Source organism: Podarcis melisellensis, assembly GCF_964234715.1.
Source record: "Podarcis melisellensis genome assembly, chromosome: 6".
In the NCBI taxonomy this organism is placed as follows: domain Eukaryota; kingdom Metazoa; phylum Chordata; class Lepidosauria; order Squamata; family Lacertidae; genus Podarcis; species Podarcis melisellensis.
The window spans coordinates 81,002,815-81,022,806 of NC_138538.1; the positions used below are offsets into that span (position 1 = coordinate 81,002,815).

The 19,992-nt window shown below is 42.2% G+C and overlaps 1 protein-coding gene across 1 annotated transcript in view; it reads right to left on the minus strand.

Moving 5' to 3' along the window:
• Nucleotides 1-4,564: 4,564 nt before the first annotated feature.
• The window catches only part of LOC309371824 (complement factor H-like), a 29,470-nt gene continuing 14,042 nt past the window's right edge, over nt 4,565-19,992 (minus strand). The window contains exons 10-13 of the mRNA XM_081914873.1: nt 11,128-11,301; nt 10,622-10,822; nt 9,892-10,074; nt 4,565-4,616 (exon numbers count right to left, since the gene is read on the minus strand). Coding sequence (XP_081770999.1) covers nt 4,606-4,616; nt 9,892-10,074; nt 10,622-10,822; nt 11,128-11,301 — 569 coding nt within the window. The 3' untranslated portion in view covers nt 4,565-4,605. The remainder of the gene's footprint in view (nt 4,617-9,891; nt 10,075-10,621; nt 10,823-11,127; nt 11,302-19,992) is intronic.

Consider the following 19,992-nt stretch of genomic DNA (forward strand, 5'->3'; position numbering starts at 1 on the left):
ATCTTTATGGCAGCTATTCTGCCCAACAAGGAAAGTTTTAATCTTGACCATGTTTCCAGATCTCTTTTTATCTCTGCCCAACATTTCTCATAGTTGTCCTTAAATAAATTCAAATTTTTGGAGGTCAAATGGACCCCTAGGTACTTTACTTTTTTGACCACATTTAGTTCTGTTTCTTTTCTGAACTCCTCTATTTCAGTAGTTGTCAAGTTTTTTGCTAAAACTTTAGTTTTTTGTTTATTCAGCTTGAATCCCGCCACCCGACCAAAATCAGAAATTAATTCTAACGCTCTTTTAGTACTAGAGGCTGGCTCCTGTAATGTTAATACCAAGTCGTCTGCGAAAGCTTTCAGTTTATATTGTTTCTCTCCGACCACAATTCCCTGTGTCAACTGGTCGTTTCTGATCATGTTCAGTAGCACCTCCAGAACTGAAATAAACAGCAGAGGAGATAGAGGGCACCCCTGTCGTGTCCCTTTTTCAATTTTAAACTCCTCTGTCACCACGTTGTTTACTATCAATTTGGCCTTTTGTTCTGAATAAATTGCTTCTATTCCATTTTCAAACCCCCGCCCTACTCCCATCCTTTCCAAATTTTTCTTCATAAACAGCCAAGAAATGTTGTCAAAGGCCTTCTCCGCATCAATAAAAATCAACACCGCTCTTGTGTTTGAATTAATCTGTAAAAACTCCAAAATGTCAATGATGTTTCTTGTGTTGTCAAATAAATGCCTACCAGGGAGAAAGCCTGCTTGGTCCTTATGAATAACTTCATTTAAGACTTTCTTAAACCTACTTGCCAAAATGTCTGCAAAAATTTTATAATCCACATTTAGGAGTGAGATAGGACGGTAGTTTTTAAGTTGAGTTTTTTCAGATTCTAGTTTTGGGATCAACGTGATGAAGGCTTCTTTCCACGTTTCCGGTGCCTTCCTCCCCTCCATAATCTGATTGCAAACTTCCAACAATGGTTGTGTCAATGAGTCCTTCAGTACCTTATAATATTTGGAAGTAAGCCCATCAGGTCCCGGAGATTTGCCCAGTTGGAGGTTCTGAATGGCGCATTCAATTTCTTGGGTTGTAATATTACAGTTCAGGGTTGCTCTCATTTCCTGGGGTATTTTTTGTAATCCATTAGTTATGACAAATTGGTCCACCTCTGAGCTTTTTTGTGGCCTTTGAGAATAGAGTTCTTTAAAATATTTCTGGAAGGACCTTCTGATTTCTTCGGGTTTCTGAACCATTCTCCCTTCAATCTCTAGATTTGTAACTGTGTTAAGTTTTTGTCTCTTTTTCAACTGCCAGGCTAACAATTTTCCACATTTGTTTGCAGATTCAAAGGATCTTTGTTTCATTTGTTTAATTTTCCATTCCACCTCTTGATTTATCAGTTTCGAATATTGTGCCTGGAAAAACTTCACTTCTCTCAATACTTCCTTCGATTTGGGCCTGGATCTCAGTTTTCTCTCTCCTTCTCTTATTTTCTCCAAGATCTTCTCCTTCTTTTCATTCCAGAGTCTTTTTTTAATCGTGTTCTGTTGTATTAGAAACCCTCTTATCACTGCTTTGCTTGCGTCCCAGATTATTCTTTTTTCCACATTTGTCTTTAAGTTTATTTCAAAATAGTCCTTTAAAACTTTTTGGGCCTTCTTAACAATCTCCTGATCTCTTAACAAGGCGTCATTCATTCTCCATCTGAACGATCCGGTTGTATTTAGTCTCAATTCCATTCTCAAGGCGTTGTGGTCGGAGCAGGTTTTTGGGCAGATTTCCACTTTTCTGGTCTTAGGTGCCAGCCCTCTAGTTATCCATATTTGGTCGATTCGCGTCCATGTCATATGGGCCTCAGAAAAGAAAGTTCCTTCTTTCCCTAGAGGGTTCTTGATCCTCCATATGTCGATCAAATCCAAATTGTCAGTCATTTCAAAAAAGGTTTTTGGAAGTCTGCCATCTTTCGTTATATTAGCACTTTGTGACTTATCCATATTCACTGAGGCGACACCGTTCATATCTCCCAACATGATAATGTTGTTATAGTCCAAATAGTCCAGCATAATCTCATGCAGCTTCTTAAAAAATTCCGATTTTCCATCATTTGGGGCGTAGATTCCTAGAATTAAAAACTTTTCTCCTTGTGTCTGGATTTCAATTGCCAAAATTCTGCCCTGTTCGTCTTTAAATACAAATTTTGGGGACAAGTTCTCCTTTGCATAGATCACCACTCCTCTTTTCTTAACTTTATCCGATGAAATAAATTCTTGGCCTAACCTTTTATTAATTAGCACTTTTCTATGGAGTCTTGTCACATGTGTTTCTTGCAGGCAAATAATGTCCAATTGTTCTTTTTTCAAAATATGAAATACTTTTCTGCGTTTTTCTGGAGAATTCCCGCCATTTATATTCCAGCTAAGAAGCTGTAGAGACATCCCGGTCTACTTCTTGGATATCACAGTTGGGTATCTAATTTGTCTTCCTTTTCCGGAAGCTGTGGTGCCGGGCCGCCTCCAGATGGTGTGGATCCTGGTGGTAATCCCGGTGGTGGAGGCCAAGAATCTGCGGCTCTCTTTTGGAGGTCCTCCTCGTTGTCGTGTAGGAACTTCTGGTGGTCTTCTGGCGTTTTGATTCTTACCTTCTTTCCTTTATAGGTAAATGACAGACCTTGAGGAAATTCCCACCTGTATGGGATTGCGTTGTATCTTAACAATTTGGCCAAGTCTGTATATGTGGCTCTAAGGTCCAACAAATATTTAGGAATATCTCTATAAATTTCTGCCCTTTTACCTTCGACTTCCAGGGATTTTTTAAAGTGTTGGCCTAATATCTTGTCTCTTTCCTCTCTTGTTCTCAAACAAACCAAACAGTCTCTGGACTTATCTTTTTTAACCGATCTTCCCAGTCTGAAGGCCGTCACGATCTTGAAGTCTTTATCTTCTTCAACCCCCCAAAATTTAGAAAACAGCTCCGTCAAGAATTTCTCTAGGTTGCCCTGTTCCAACTCTGGGACAGCCCTCAGCCTAAGATTACATTCCTTACTTTTCAGTTCCACCATTGACAGGTAGGCTTGCTGTTCTCCTACCTGTCTTCTCAGAGGTCTTACTTCCCCTTTGATCTCTTCCACCTTCTTGCACGCTTGCTCAGCTTTTTGATTGGCTTCCGCAGCTAATTTGTAGTTCTCCGCCGTAGCTCCTTGCAGTTTCTCAATAGCCTGGGTATGCTGCGAAACCTGATCTGTTAACTTGCTGATAGTAGATGTAGCTCTATCAATTTTAGATGACTGATCGTCCACCTTCTTATTCAAAAGTGCCAATTGTTCCAAAATTTGTTTCAAGACTGGATCAGTTCCTCCAGCTGCCATTTCTTCTGTAGCAGGCGTTTCAACTTCCTCCTCCTGCGCCGTCAACACAGTAGGCACCGAGGATCTACGATGGTGAATCAAGGTTGTTTGGACCAGCTGCCCAGCTCTCTTGTCTTTTTTCTTTTCTTTAACTTCCTCAGCTAAAGCTTCCTTAGCTTTAGCTGCTCTTGTTTTCGCTGGGCCACTCATTCCCCAGCTGCTGTTCAAGGTCAAATAGTCTTTCAGTCCATGAGAAAGGCAAGTCCAGAGTATAAACAATTAAACCACAAAAAATCCCAATAAGATACAGTTCCCAGGCTACTATGTCTCCGCAAATCCACTAGGGGGGGTTTTCAAAGGAAAGAAAGTTTCTTTTCCACCATCAAAGCTCCTATTTCGACTGAAATCCCCAAGTTCAGAAAGGAGGATTTCAGAGAGTTCTGTTTCGAATTAGTGCCACAAGGTAACAGAGAGGTTTCAATAACAGTATTAAAGCGATAGTGTATCCATCAGTGCAACAGTTTATGTTAAAAGAAAAGTTTCTGCAGCCTGACAGTACTCATTTGCAACACTGGCAGTCCAATAACTCGGTTGTCCCCTTCAATTCCACGTCTCTTCACAATAGGAGGAAGATTCTCTAACACACTGGACTAAAACATTTATTTCTTCACCCTTTTTCGATTTCTAAAAACACACAGTCTATTAATGCCCCTTCTTATTTCTTTCAAAGTCTCTTTTTAACACTTCAGCCCGCATCGGGTTCTTTGCTTTGCTCCGATTAGCAGGACCGGAAGGCGGACTTCCTGTTACTCGCCTCCCGTTTTCAGCCAAAATAAACAAATTTAAGTTGATCCTTAATCAGTTCTTTGGTACCCCTTACTCACGGGTAAATTGCAGCCAATCTCGATGTTTTTCAAGAAGAAAGGTCGGTGCTCATCAGCAACAGCAGCGCGGCTTCACTTCCGCGAAAAGAGCGATGAACTCACAGCGCCGCTCCCCCGTTCACGATCCGGAGCCTCTTACGAGGTCCCTTCCTCGCTTCTGGGGGGGCTTCTGGCACCCGCCGAGTCCCACGGCCACAGGCTCGCTCTGCCTGCGGTTTATCTGGATGGGTCTCCGCTTCGCCGTAGCGGAAAACCCTTTTTCGCGGAGCCCCTCTTCACTGGGTAAAGAGGACCGCCATTGCTGTTTTGCGCCGCCTCCGGAAGTTTTGGATGACTTTTGAAGATCATAACGCTGGATAAAAATGTCGGACATCCGCTTCATTCCATTCATTCTGTTTCTGTTAAATATGAAACAAACAATGAAAATATAAGGTAACATGCATAGATTTTTCTGTTAAGCATGTATTGCATTTTAACTATGTTTTGTATTAACTATGATTTGTGTAGATACATCTTAATCGGCAACAGAATAGTCTTGAATCCACTGGATCCAGCTGCCTCCTCAATCCCCTGATAGTTCCCTGGATCTGCTGCCTTAAATATATCAGTCTCAAATTTGAGGTTCCCATTTCTTTCAGAGGTAAGGGACAGAATTATAAAATTGTCAGCAAGAGAAAAATAATCATGCCAACACAGCACCAGCTTCCGGAGATGCTGGCAAAATTATGCATAGCTTAACTCCCCACAACTGCTTAGGATTGCCTTGTAAGTTACCGTATTTTTTGCTCTATAGGACTCACTGGACCATAGGAGGGGGAGAACAGGAAAAAAAAATTCTCCCCCTCTCTGCTCAGCGCCCCTTCAGCGAAGCGGCAGGAGAAACGGAGCCCCTTCCATTTCTCCTCCCGCTTCACTGAAGGGGCACTGCGCAGCTCTCCCTCTCTGCTGAAGCCAGGAGAGTCATCCCTGAAGCCTGGAGAGCAAGAGGGGTCAGTGCACACCGACCCCTCTCGCTCTCCAGGCTTCAGCAAAAGCAACGCGTAGCCTCCAGAGCGCGGAGGGAGCGCTCCCTCTGCACTTCGGAGGCTTCGCTTTGCTATTGCTGAAGCCAAGGAGCCTGCATTCACCCGTTAGGATGCACACACATTTCCACTTAATTTTGGGACGGGGAAAAGTGTGTCATATAGAGCGAAAAATACGGTATTTGCACTCTGGTGTCATTGAGAAGGACATCATTCTACTTCTTTTTGGGTAAACATATTTGAACCAGGCCTAACCATCCAACTTCCTTTTCCCAGTCTGCTTTAAATAAATCCTATGCCCAACAAAACAATTACCCCCCCTACCTTTCCATTTTTCCTATCAGCTAAGGTCTTTTGGCCTATGCTTACCAGGCAGCAGAGTCCACTGAAAATCTCTGAGGCAATGGAGGTGGGCACCAAGTAGCTGACATTTGCTCAGCCCATGATGGAGGCAACACATAGTTTGGAAATCAGCTAATTTACCTGTTGTCCCTTTTTATTTCCATTTATCCAGACAAAGCTATACACATTTTGGGTCATCAATTTGAAGCTCTTTTCTAATAGTAGAGGTCCTTGGAAGGAATCTTCTTCTTCTTCTTCTTCTTCTTCTTCTTCTTCTTCTTCTTCTTCTTCTTCTTCTTCTTCTTCTTCTTCTTTTTCTTCTTCTTCTTCTTCTTCTTCTACAAATCAGCCTCAGATTTCAAGGGTTATCCCAGCAGAAAGATACTAAATATAAGAATTGCTAGGGGCAAAGGAGGCCAATTGGGTGGGGAGAGGATTGGTTGGCTGGCACCTATTCTCCCCTCCCCTCGCATAGTTTATCCTTTAGTTTGTAACCTAAAGTCAACATAGATCAAGTTGTCCAGTAAATAGCTTTAAACTAACTGCAACACTTGACAAGAGCTATCTACAATGTGTACCTGCTTAATTCTGTGGGAGCCAAATATAATATGTATGTCCTCTGATCTTTGGGTCTCCTAGACCTCCTGCTACTTCCTCCAAGAGCAGAAAACGGCCACAAGTTCTACCATTCTCTGGAAGCTCCCCTTTCATCCTGACATTCAAACTGCTACCTCAGCACACCTAATAGCGTTTTGGAGGATGAAAGCTACGGTGGGCATTGTTCCTCAGCTCAGCTTTCAAAGAAGTGGCAAACTTCATCACTCCTTCATCACTGGGATGGAAGCCATGAGACCATGAATGCATACTGCCCTACTGTATCTTTTAAGCAGAATATCCTGGATTGACAGAAGTCTTTCTGGCTTCCAATCCTAATCCCACATGTCCCATTTTGCTCCCATGCTTTTGGCTGGGACCCAAAGCCAGGCATTTTGGGGGGTCCCACACTGTGGCTTGAGTCAATTGGCTCACACCGGAGTGCAGGGCCCCCAAAAAAACAAAACCAGAAGCAAAGCCTATCTTGCCCCCACGTGTCACTGTTTTACTTCTTCCTTCCATCGCAGCACTTGCGGAAGGTGGCTTCAGGAAGTATGTCTGTGGTACCAGAGGAGGAAGAGGCAGAGGATAGGACAGGGGAGGGGGGGTGGGTGAAGGAATACCAAGACTGGGGTGGTGCGTGCACCAAGAAGTATTGTGATGGGGTAGGTAGAGAGTGCCAAGTTTGGGTGACTGGGGGAGTGGAGGAGCACAGATATGGGGCAGGGAGGATGGCATGTGTGTGGGTGTCCCACTTTTCCCTCGTGGAATGTTGGAGTGTATGTAACTGACGATGGTGACCGGGAGGTGAGACATGGAAGGCAGTTCCTAGAGCTGACTCAGAATTAAACTCAGTTCTGCATAACTTTCCTCCTTGCTTATCATTTTGGTTGCTGCTGCCATCGACTAGGACAGTGATGCACAGCGACTGGCATTTTACTCCAGAGCCGGGCCCAGGACAAAAGTCAACCAACGATGCTTTTCCATATCTTCCTTCTTTGGGCTGCTGGTAGCAGCTACAGGGATGGGCCAGGAGGAGGAGGTTCTGAAGAGCTCCAATTGTTCCCAAGCTTAGTTCTTTCCACTTCATATGTTGCGCTTACACAGAGTGTTAATGATTGTGATGTCCTGTTGAAAGGACATGGTGGGTGCTACAAAGAGCTCTATTCCTCTGCCACTCCTTGCAAATCATCATGGAAGTTGCATACATGCACATCCTTAAGCTTTCCTATAACTTTTAACAGTGAAACCAACCACCTGTCTCCTTGATCCTTGCACATCCTGGCTTATAAAAGCTAGCCATGAAGGGCTGGGCGATGGGCTTCGTGGGGTGGTGAATGCTTCCCTCCATGAGGAAGCCTTCCCAGACCCGCTGAAAGAGGCGGTTATTAAACTGCTTCTTAAAAAACCATCTTTAGATGCGGCCACGATGGCCAACTATTGCCCAGTCTCAAATCTTCCATTCTTGGGCAAGGTGATTGGGCGAGTGGTTGCTGAACAACTCCAGGTACGCCTGGAAGAAGCGGACCATTTGGATCCCTTCCAGTCGGGATTCAGGCCTCATCATGGGACTGAAACTGCCTTGGTCGCACTGGTTGATGATCTCCGGTGGGCTAGGGACAAAGGTGAGAGCTGTTTCCTAGTTCTGCTGGATCTCTCAACGGCGTTTGATATCATCGACCATAACATCCTTCTGGACCGTCTTGAGGGGCTGGGAGCTGGGGGCACTGTCATACAGTGGTTCCGCTCCTTCCTCCTGGGCCGTGTTCAGAAAGTGGTGGGGGGGGATGAGTGTTCAGACCCATGGGCTCTCACTTGTGGTGTATCTCAGGGTTCCGTCGTCTCGCTCATGTTTTTTAACATCTACATGCAGCCACTGGGAGAGATCATCAGGGGGTTTGGGCTGGGTGTTCATCAGTATGCGTGTGCTGGTCCCGGGGGTAAGGTACCGTGGGTGTAAGCAGAGTCCAGAGGGGCAAGGACCGAGGTGGAGAGCCGGGCGGGGAACAAGAACGCTGGAACAGGAGGCTGAGCAGGGAACAGGAACACCGGATGAACAGGAACAGGAGGCCGAGCAGGGAACAGGTGCACCGGATGGTCAGGAACAGGAGGCTGAGCAGGGAACAGGAGCACCGGATGGTCAGGAACAGGAGGCCGAGCAGGGATCAGGAACACAGGAAGGTCCGAAGCCAACAACGACATTGCTCCCGCAACCTGGGGCCGGGCTGACTGGGCTTTTATCCTCTTCTAAGGCCGGGGGCAGTCCCGGCCCCCAGGAGCCCCGCCTCCTCTGGCCTTAAGGCGAGCACTCCTCCTGGGGGCAACCAGTTCCCTTCGCCTCTCTGCCCTAAGCCTCTGCAGATCAGGAGAGGCCGAAGGGTTACTGGGCCCTGGAGGAGGCTCACCTGTGGCCACTGAGTCGTCAAGCCCCTCTGGGGCCAGAAGGGCTTCACCTGGGGCCAGCTCCTGATGCTCTGTCACAGGTGCAGGCTCTTCAGCATCTAGGCCTTGCCCCAGTTCAGCCGGCCCTGGAGGCGGGGACTCCTGTGCAGGCTGGGATTCCTCTGGTTCATCCTCTGAATCGGAATCCCAGGCCATCACAATGCGGATGATACCCAGCTGTACCTCTCTTTTAAATCAGAACCAGTGAAGGCGGTGAAGGTCCTGTGTGAGTGTCTGGAGGCAGTTGGAGGATGGATGGCGGCTAACAGATTGAGGTTGAATCCTGGCAAGACAGAAGTACTGTTTTTGGGGGACAGGAGGCAGGCAGGTGTGGAGGATTCCCTGGTCCTGAATGGGGTAACTGTGCCCCTGAAGGACCAGGTGTGCAGCCTGGGAGTCATTTTGGACTCACAGCTGTCCATGGAGGCACAGGTCAAATCCGTGTCCAGGGCAGCTGTTTATCAGCTCCATCTGGTACACAGGCTGAGACCCTATCTGCCTGCGGACTGCCTCGCCAGAGTGGTGCATGCTCTGGTTATCTCCCACTTGGACTACTGCAATGCGCTCTATGTGGGGCTACCTTTGAAGGTGACCCCAAAACTACAACTAATCCAGAACACGGCAGCCAAACTGGTGACTGGGAGCGGCACCGAGACCATATAACACTGGTCTTGAAAGACCTACATTGGCTGCCAGTACGTTTCTGAGCACAATTCAAAGTGTTGGTGCTGACCTTTAAAGCCCTAAATGGCCTTGGTCCAGTATATCTGAAGGAGCGTCTCCACTCCGATCGTTCTACCCGGACACTGAGGTCCAGCACCGAGGGCCTTCTGGCGGTTCCCTCACTGCAAGAAGCCAAGTTACAGGGAACCAGGCAGAGGGCCTTCTCGGTAGTGGCACCCTCCCTGTGGAACGCCCTCCCACCAGATGTCAAAGAGAACAGCAACTACCAGACTTTTAGAAGACATCTGAAGGCAGCCCTGTTTAGGGAAGCTTTTAATGTTTGATGTATTACAGTATTTTAATATTATTTTGGAAGCCGCCCAGAGTGGCTGGGGAAGCCCAGCCAGATGGGCGGGGTATAAATAATAATATATTATTATTATTATTAAATCAACATGGGATTTGCAGACACACACACCCTTAAGCTTTCCTATAACTGTGAGAAGTCCAAGAAAATAATATAATGTACTGGTTGTTCACAGCAGGACAGGGCAGGCTCCAGGTTCTCAGGTTCTGTATTGTCAAATTGGATTCCATAAATAACACTTACTTTTTACGTTACAACGTGGAGTAGGTGACCAGCCATTTTTGGTGCACATGGCCTTAGCTTGTTGATTGATAGGATCATATCCAACCTCACAAGAATACGAAATTTCATCACCTTCTATGAACTTCTGCGAAGTATGGGCATTGAATGTACCATGTGCAAGCAGTATAGGAATATCACATTTTTCTAAAAGCAAAAAAGTAGATATGTTACATCATTGATAGACACATATTTTGGTGATTGAAATACCATTATAACTCTTCTTTTTATACTTAGAGAATATATGGATTTTTAGGATTTTGTCTTTTAAAAATTTGCAGGCATTTGAAAGAAGGAATTAACAATGTGCTTGTTCTGAGGTGACAGGAATGAGACATTAATATGATTCAACCCACCCCTACGTCCATAGCCACTTGCCCAAATGCCAAGATCTTCCACTGATATCAGGGGGTGGTGATCACACAGAAATCTTTTCCATCAGCCCCCCCCCCCACTTATGGAACACAATCGCCACTACCAAATGGGTCAGCCTGGTACTCAGCTTATTATATTTTTGGTGCCATATGAAGACATTTTCATATTAAATTTTAAAGTTTTCCACTCTGATTACTCACTGTCTAATCATGTTTCACATTTTCCTTCCACATCTTTCGGAATAGGCATATTTTGTGTTTGCACATGGCCGTTTCCATTTCTGATCAAAGTTGAGAATGCAAGGAAAATGTTAACTTACTGAAGCATTTTGGTTCTGGACTCCAGCCGAATTTGGTGCATGAACTTCTACCCCATGTTTCTTTATTTCTTGGTAGAAAACCATAACTGCAATAATAGTCAACTGTTTGTCCCACCCTTCTTGGAAAATAGTAGTCTTTCCAGCGTTCATAGGTATCAGATAGTTGTCCATTCTCAATCCGAATATAGTCACAGTTCTTTGCTTTGGAGAAGATGAGAAAAAAGTTAAGCCAAACATAAATAAATCAGGATGTTCCACTTGCTATTTTCCTTGGCTGGCTGGTTTAATGGAGGTTGCACATTTGGCTCAAGGGTATCAGTGTCTAAATATTATCTGGGTTTCCTCCTTTGGTCTGGTTATGAAAACAGAAATAGATGACTGTGGCAGCAGATGCAGGTGGTCCCCAGACAAGCACTCAGGGTTATGGTGCAGGGAACTCTAATATTTTCGGATGCATTGAATGCTATCTGCTCATGTTTTGAAACTGCAAAGAGAAAGCTACTTACGAATACATATTGGAGGAGGAGACCACCCCGTCTCTGTACACGTGGAAGTGGCTTGGCGGCTCTGAAGCTGATACCCAGACGCACACTGTGTTTCGATTGTGTCTTGATATTCATACTGAATCTGATTAGGCTGAAAGTTGCCATTTTCTACTTGTGGTGGGGAGCAGACAATTTCTATGAAGGAATGCAAGAAGGACATTTGGTCAGCAACAAATTTGTCATTTCTGCCAAAGCCACATAATTTTATTTTTCCAACATCTTTCTAACAATCCTTAATTTTACAATATTTTTGAAGATAAGTTTTAAATTTTTTCCAATCTTCTTCCACCGACTCTTCTCCTTGGTCCCGGATTCTGCCAGTCATCTCAGCCAGTTCCATATATTCCATCACCTTCGTCTGCCATTCTTCCTGGGTGGGTAGATCTTGTGATTTCCAATACTTTGCAATAAGTATTCTTGCTGCTGTTGTGGCGTACATAAAAAAAGTTCTATCCTCCTTTCGCACCAGTTGGCTGACCATGCCCAAGAGAAAGGCCTCTGGTTTCTTCTGGAAGGTATATTTAAATACCTTTTTCATTTCATTATAGATCATCTCCCAGAAGGTCTTAATCTTTGGGCATGTCCACCAAAGGTGAAAGAATCTGCCCTCAATCTCTTTACATTTCCAACATTTATTATCGGGCAAATGATAATTTTTTGCAAGCTTGACTGGTGTTAAGTACCACCTGTAAATCATTTTCATTATATTCTCTCTTAAGGCATTACATGCCGTGAACTTCATACCTGTGGTCCATAACTTTTCCCAGTCAGCCATCATAATGTTATGTCCAACATCTTGTGCCCATTTAATCATAACAGATTTAACCATTTCATCTTGTGTATTCCATTTCAACAGCAAGTTATACATTCTTGATAAATTCTTAGTTTTAGGATCTAACAATTCTGTTTCCAATTTTGATTTTTCCACCTGAAAGCCAATTTTCTTGTCCAAGTTATAAACCTCCCTTATTTGATAATAATGAAGCCAATCTCGTACTTTATTTTTTAGTCTGTCAAAGCTCTGCAGTTTTAATCTATCTCCTTCTTGTTCCAAAATTTCCCAATATTTCGGCCAATTTGCCTCCATATTGAGTTTTTTCAGAGCCTTAGCCTCCATTGGTGACAGCCATCTTGGCGTTTTACTTTCAAGCAAGTCGTTATGTCTCATCCAGACATTAAACAGTGCTTTCCTGACAATATGGTTTTTAAACGCTTTATGTGCTTTGACCTTGTCATACCACAGGTATGTATGCCATCCAAAAACATTATTAAAACCTTCTAGATCCAAAATGTCCGTGTTTTCAAGAAGCAGCCATTCTTTCAGCCAGCAAAATGCTGCTGATTCATAATAAAGTTTAAAATCTGGCAGGGCAAATCCACCTCTTTCTTTAGCATCAGTTAAAATCTTAAATTTTATTCGAGGTTTCTTGCCCTGCCAGACAAATCTAGAAATATCTCTCTGCCATTTCTTGAAACAGTTCATCTTGTCCAGAATTTGCAATGTTTGAAACAAAAACAGCATCCTAGGCAATACATTCATCTTTATCACAGCAACGATAACTTCAATTTTGACCATATTTCTAAATCATTTTTCACTTCCATCCAACATTTTTCATAATTATCTTTAAATAAATTCACATTCTTAGCAGTCATATTGACCCCCAGGTATTTCACTTTCTTAACCAATGTTAATCCTGTCTCCTTCTGAAACCTCTCTTTCTCAATCACTGTTAAAATTTTCCTAACACCTTAGTTTTCAGCTTGTTCAACTTAAATCCCGCAACATGACCAAATTCTTGAATTAATTGCAATACTCTTTTAGTACTGGATTCTGGCTCCTGTAATGTCAAAACTAAATCATCAGCAAAAAGCTTTCAATTTATACTGTTTAGCTCTGAGTTGTATACCTTTAACCAATTGGTCCTTTCTAATCATATTAAGCAGAACCTCCAGGACCAATATAAAAAGCAATGGAGAGATTGGGCAACCCTGTCGTGTTCCTTTCTCAATCTTAAACTCTTCTGTAACTACATTATTCACAATTAACTTAGCTTTTTGTTCTGAATAAATTGCACCTATACCATTTTCAAAACCTTGGCCTACCCCCATTCCTTGTCAATTTTTCTTCATGAAACTCCAAGAAATATTATCAAAGGCTTTCTCCGCGTCCACAAATATCAAAACTGCTTTAGTGTTAATATTCACTTGTAATTTTTCTAAAATATTAATTATATTCCTTGTGGTGTCTAACAAATTTCTCCCCGGGAGAAAGCCCGCTTGATCTTTATGAATTTCTTCTACCAATACCTTTTAAAATCTTTTAGCCATAATTTCAGCGAAAATTTTGTAATCCACATTGAGTAAAGATATGGGACGGTAGTTCTTAAGCTGTGTCTTCTCTGATTCTGTTTTCGGTATAAGTGTGATGTAGGCTTCTTTCCACGACTCTGGTGCCTTTTCTCCCTCCAGTATTTCATTACAGACTTCCTTCAAAGGCTGTACTAACCATTCTTTCAAAGATCTATAATATCTTGCAGTCAAGCCATCCGGCCCTGGAGATTTGCCCAATTTCATATTCTGAATGGCTCCTTCCACCTCTTGGTCTGTTATTTTATAATTTAGCATTAATTTATTCTCTTGAGAGATTTTTTGTAATCCATTTATTTTCAAAAATCGGTCAATGTCCATTTCTTTCTGGCTCTCCTGTGTATATAGCTGTTTAAAATACTTCTGAAAACACTTCCTAATCTCCACAGGATTCTGTATGTTCTTCCCCTCCACTAACAAATTAGTGATAGTGTTTTTTTAAAAAAAAATTTTTATTAGTTTTTACACATATTAAAGACAATACAAAACAAGCACAAACATCAAAAACAGACAACAAATATTGACTTCCCCATGCCTTCCCTTCGCCACATCCTTGTTTTGCCATTTTTTCGAGCAACTCGTCAATCGATCTTTAGTCAAGTCCCTTTTGAGTTTTCTTAAAATTTAAGATTTACAGCTGTAATTCTTTGTTTCTTACCCCTTAACATCTTATCAGTCCACAATTTTACAATAGTTTTTAAAGTATATTTTAAATTTCCCCCAGTCCTCTTCCACTGTCTCTTTCCTCTGGTCACGGATTCTGCCGGTCATCTCTGCCAGTCCCATATATTCCGTCACCTTCGATTGCCATTCTTCCAGAGTAGGTAGTTCTTGCGTCTTCCAATACTTTGCCAACAGGATTCTTGCTGCTGTGGTTGCGTACATAAAAAATGTCCTATCCTTCTTTGGTACCAATTGGCCAACCATGCCCAAGAGAAAAGCCTCCGGTTTCTTTACAAATGTCCACTTAAGGACTTTCTTAATTTCATTATAGATCATTTCCCAGTAGGCTTTAATCTTTGGGCAGGTCCACCAAAGATGATAAAAAGTACCTTCAGCCTCATTACATTTCCAACATTTGTTATTGGGCAGATGATAGATCTTTGCAAGCTTGACTGGGGTCATGTACCACCTATAAATCATTTTCATTATGTTCTCTTTCAGGGCATTACATGCCGTAAATTTAACACCGGTGGTCCATAACTGTTCCCAGTCATCAAACATAATATCATGACCGATATCCTGTGCCCATTTAATCATAGCTGATTTCACCGTTTCATCCTGTGTATTCCATTTCAACAGCAAATTGTACATTTTAGATAGATTCTTAGTATTGGATTCTAACAATTCTGTTTCTAACTTTGACCTCTCCTTCTGAAAACCAAGTTTCCTGTCTTGCTTAAACATCTCATTTATCTGACGATAGTGTAACCAATCTCGAACTTTATGCTTTAGCTTCTCAAAACTTTGTAGCTTCAATTTTTCACCATCATGTTCTAAAATTTCACAATACTTAGGCCAATTAGAGTCCATGTTAATTTTTTTCACTGCTTTCGCTTCCATTGGTGACAACCACCTAGGGGTTTTACTTTCCAGTAAATCCTTGTATCTATTCCAAACATTATACAGTGCTTTCCTGACAATATGGTTTTTAAAACTTTTATAGACCTTTACCTTGTCATACCACAGATATGCATGCCAACCAAAACTATTATCATATCCTTCCAGATCAAGAATGTCTGTATCTTCAAGAAGTAGCCATTGCTTCAACCAGCAAAATGCTGCTGATTCATAATAAAGTCTTAAGTCCGGCAGGGCGAAGCCCCCTCTGTCTTTTGCATCAGTTAAAATCTTAAATTTTATTCTGGGTTTTTTGCCCTGCCAGACAAATTTAGATATATCTTTCTGCCACTTCTTGAAGCAGTCCATTTTGTCTAGAATCTGCAACGTCTGGAATAAAAACAACATTCTTGGCAATACATTCATCTTGATAACAGCAATTCGGCCTAACAAGGAAAGTTTCAGCCTAGACCATATATCTAGATCTTTTTTAACTTCTGTCCAGCATTTTTCATAATTGTCTTTAAATAGGTTCACATTTTTAGATGTTAGATTTACCCCCAGGTACTTAACCTTTTTTGCTATTTCCAACCCGGTTTCACTTTGAAACCTATCTTTCTCCTCTTTTGTTAGATTTTTTTCCAGCACCTTTGTTTTCTGTTTATTTAGTTTAAATCCTGCGACCTGGCCGAATATCTCCATTAATTCTAAAACTCTTTTGGCACTAGCCTCTGGCTGTTGCAAAGTTAATACCAAATCATCTGCAAATGCCCTTAACTTATATTGTTTAGACCCGACCTGTATTCCTTTTACCAGCTGGTCCTTTCTGATCATATTTAATAGAACCTCCAGGACAGATATAAAAAGTAGAGGGGATATAGGGCATCCCTGTCGTGTACCTTTTTCTATTGGTATTTCGTCCATTACCACATTGTTCACAATTAGTTTAGCTCTTTGTTCAGAGTATATTGCACCTATACCGTTTTCAAACTCTTGGCCTACCCCCATCCCATGGAGATTCTTCTTCATAAATTTCCAAGAAATGTTGTCAAAGGCCTTCTCAGCGTCCACAAATATTAAAACTGCCTTTCTGTTAATGTCCACCTCCAGCAACTCCAAAATGTCTATGATGTTCCTTACATTATCTGACATGTGTCTCCCTGGGAGAAAGCCTGTTTGGTTCTTATGAATCTCCTCCACCAAAACTCTTTTAAACCTTTTCGCCAAAACGTCTGCAAAAATTTTGTAATCCACATTCAAGAGTGATATAGGGCGGTAGTTCTTAACTTGATGTTTCTCAGTTTCTGTCTTCGGTATAAGTGAGATGAATGCTTCTCTCCACGATTCGGGAGCCTTTTTCCCCTCTAATATCTGGTTACATACTTCCTTCAATGGCTGTATTAGCCATTCTTTAAGATCTTTGTAGTATTTCGCAGTCAAACCGTCTGGTCCTGGTGATTTCCCCAATTTCATATTCTGGATGGCACCCTCTATTTCCTGTTCTGTAATTTTTTCATTCAAAATCCTTTTATTTTGTTCTGAAATCTTTGATAGTCCGTATTTTTTAACAAATTCCTCTATTTCAGATTCGTTTGTAGGCCCTTGTGCATACAGCTTTTTGAAAAAACTTTGAAAACAGATGCTTATTTCATTTGGTTTGTTAATAATTTTCCCATCTATTTCCAGGGATGTCACAGTATTTAGCTTTTGCCTCTTTTTCAGTTGCCATGACAGCAGTTTCCCGCATTTATCTGCCGATTCAAATGTCTTTTGTCTCATTTGCTTTATCTTCCATTCTATTTCTTGATTCATCAATTCCATATATTGCGTCTGATGGTATTTTATTTCTCTTAAAATCTCATGAGACTTCGGTTTGGATCTCAATTTCTTTTCTCCTTCTTTTATCTTGTTCAGAATCTTTTCCTTCCTCTCATTTTGTTTCTTCCTCTTTATGGAATTTTGCTGAATTAAGAATCCACGCATCACGGCCTTACTTGCGTCCCATACTATTCTTTTTTCCACCTCCGTTTTCAAATTTATCTCAAAATAATCCTTCAATATTTTTTGGGCCTTTTGATAAATTTCTTCATCTCTGAATAGGGTGTCATTCATTCTCCATCTAAAGGTTCCAGCCGTTGTTAATTTCATTTCCATCTTGACTGCATTATGGTCAGAACAGGTTTTTGTGCAGATTTCTGTTTTTTTCACTCTTGGTGCCAGATTGCTAGAAATCCAAATTTGATCAATTCTAGTCCAGGTCATTTTTGCTTCCGAGAAAAAGGTTCCCTTTCTTTCCAGAGGGTTCCTAGTTCTCCAAATATCAATTAAGTCCATGGTGTCAGTCAGTTCAAAAAAAGTCTTTGGTAGTCTCCCGTCCTTAGATATTACTTGTCTTTGTGCCTTGTCCATATTTGTGGAGACAACTCCGTTGAAATCTCCCATCATAATGATTTTAAAGTCCATAAAGTCCATTAAAGTCTCATGCAACTTCTTGAAAAACTCTGCCTTCCCCTCATTAGGTGCATAAACTCCAACGATTAGAATCTTTTCTCCTTGAATTTGAATTTCTACTGCCAGGTATCTTCCTTCCTCATCTTTAAAGATCATTTTTGGTTCCCATTTTTCCTTGGCATAAATCACCACCCCTCTTTTCTTAACTTTATCTGAGGAAACGAATTCCTGTCCTAATCTCTTGTTTATCAAAAGTTTCCTGTGTATCCTGGCAATATGAGTTTCTTGCAAACAGATTATGTCTAATTGTTCTTTCTTTAATATATGAAAAACTTGATCTCTTTTTCGGGGGTGGTTCAGACCATTACAGTTCCAGCTCAGAAGTTGCAGGGACATTTTGTTATTGGGTATTTTTCCCGCCAACTGCTCCAAGTTCTTGTTCCTCGTCAGTCGGTGCTGGGTTCAATCCAAACGATAGGTTTGCAATATCCAGTGTTTCCCTCTCTCTCACAGTTCCTTTCTGAAAGTCCTCAAGGTTTCTCTCCAGAAAATGTTCTTTGTCTTGAATTGTTTTTATTTTGATTTTCTTCCCTTTAAAGTTGAAAGATAGCCCTTGTGGGAATTCCCACCTGAATGGAATATTGTTTTGTTTCAATAAGTCAACTAAGTCTTTAAATTGTGTTCTCACCTCCAAGAAGTATCTGGGAATATCTTTGAAAATCTGTATTTGGGAATTTTTAATAACCAGTGCCTTCTGGAAGTGTAGGTTCAATATTTTGTCTCTTTCTTCCTTAGATCTCAAAGTAATTAAACAATCCCTTGGTTTCTTGCCTTGCTTTCTGCCAATCCGGAAGGCTGTAGTTATTGCAAACTCCTCTTCCTCTTCCTGTAGCTCGTCACTCCAAAATTCTTGGAACTTATCTGTAAGAAATTCCCCAAGCTTGTCCTCCTCCTCCTCAGGTACCAATCTCAATTTTAAGTTCTTGCCTTTCCTCTCCAGTTCCATAAGGGCCAAGGCTTCGTCATGTTCATATACTTTCTTTGCAATAGGAACAAATTTCCCTTTAGTTTCCTCAGCCGTGGTCCTGGCGCTCTCAGCTATTTTCCTTGTCTCTGAGCTTTCCTGAATTAAACGATTTATAGAGTCTGTATTAGTTGATATTATCGTCGTGTTCAAATCCAGTCTTGTTGTCAGTTCTGTCAATTTCTTGGAGTTCTCTGTGGATTGCTTAGTGAGTGATTCTAGGGATTCATTTATCCTGAGTAGAGCCTGTGTCATGGAATCCATTGATACCGTTGTTACTCTTTCCTGTGCTGCTGATGTTCCTGTCAAGGAGCCTCTTTTCTTTTGAGCCTGAGCCTGCTTTGCTTTGGATCTTGTTGATATTTCATCCAGTGGGCCGCTCATATCTCAAGGTCGTTCCCACAGGAACAGTTGCAGGTGGAAAATCCCACTGTTTCTGTCTCAGTACAGCAGTCTCTCTTTTAAGCCTCTAGAGGGAGTACATTGTATCCATTACAGGAACAAAGAAACAGGGAAGGAAGTAGCCATGGAAAGTTCCAAAAGTGAAAGTCCAAGTAAAAGTCCTATTTTGTTACAATTTGAAACGTTACAGTTACAGTTTTGTTCACTAAAGTCCTGTTACTTTCTGTCAGGCGAATGACACTTTGTATCCACCATTTAGTATGACAGTTCACTCCCAGGCGCTCGCTGCTCCGGCAGCCTGGCCAGAGGTATTGACAGCAGAAGTTCCCGTTCCAAACTCCTTTCCCCAAGCAAACAAAGTTAAGTGAATTTTCTTCCCCCCTCTCCTACTCCTTAGGGGGGGAGGTCCTCTTTCGATGTCAGGTTAACAAGTTTAAAAAGTCTAGATACGTTCCCTTTAAATACAGCTTGCTCCTTTCGTTGCTCAATCAATCATGCAGTTCCGGGAGGCAGACTTCCTTGATTTTTTGCCTTGCCCGTTTTCAGCCTAATCTTCTTAAATCTTAAAATTTAAAGTCCCGTTCACTTTATTTGTTGGTCTTACTCATGGGTACTGCTGCCAATCGGTAATTTCAGGAAGGAATCGGCGCTCTCCGTCAATGGCGACGCGGCTTCGCTCCGTGGGCTGGGTTGCGATCCTCAGCACCGCGCTCACTCCCGATGCCGCTCCGGAGCCTTTAAAAAGGCTCTTTCGCGATATCGGGGGGCGCAAAGGTGCCCACCGAATCTCCTTGCTCACAGGCTTCAGCGCCTGTGATTTTAGGGGTCCCCCGCTCGCCGTAGCGGGTCAGACCCGAACTCACGGAGCAGTCCTGCTTCGGAGCTCGAAGCAAGGACCGCCATTAACGCTGGCGCCGACCGGAAGTCCCAAATTAGTGATAGTGTTAAGTTTTTGTCTTTTTTTCATTTGCCAAGCCAGCAGTTTCCCGCATTTATTAGCCGATTCAAATGTCTTTTGTCTC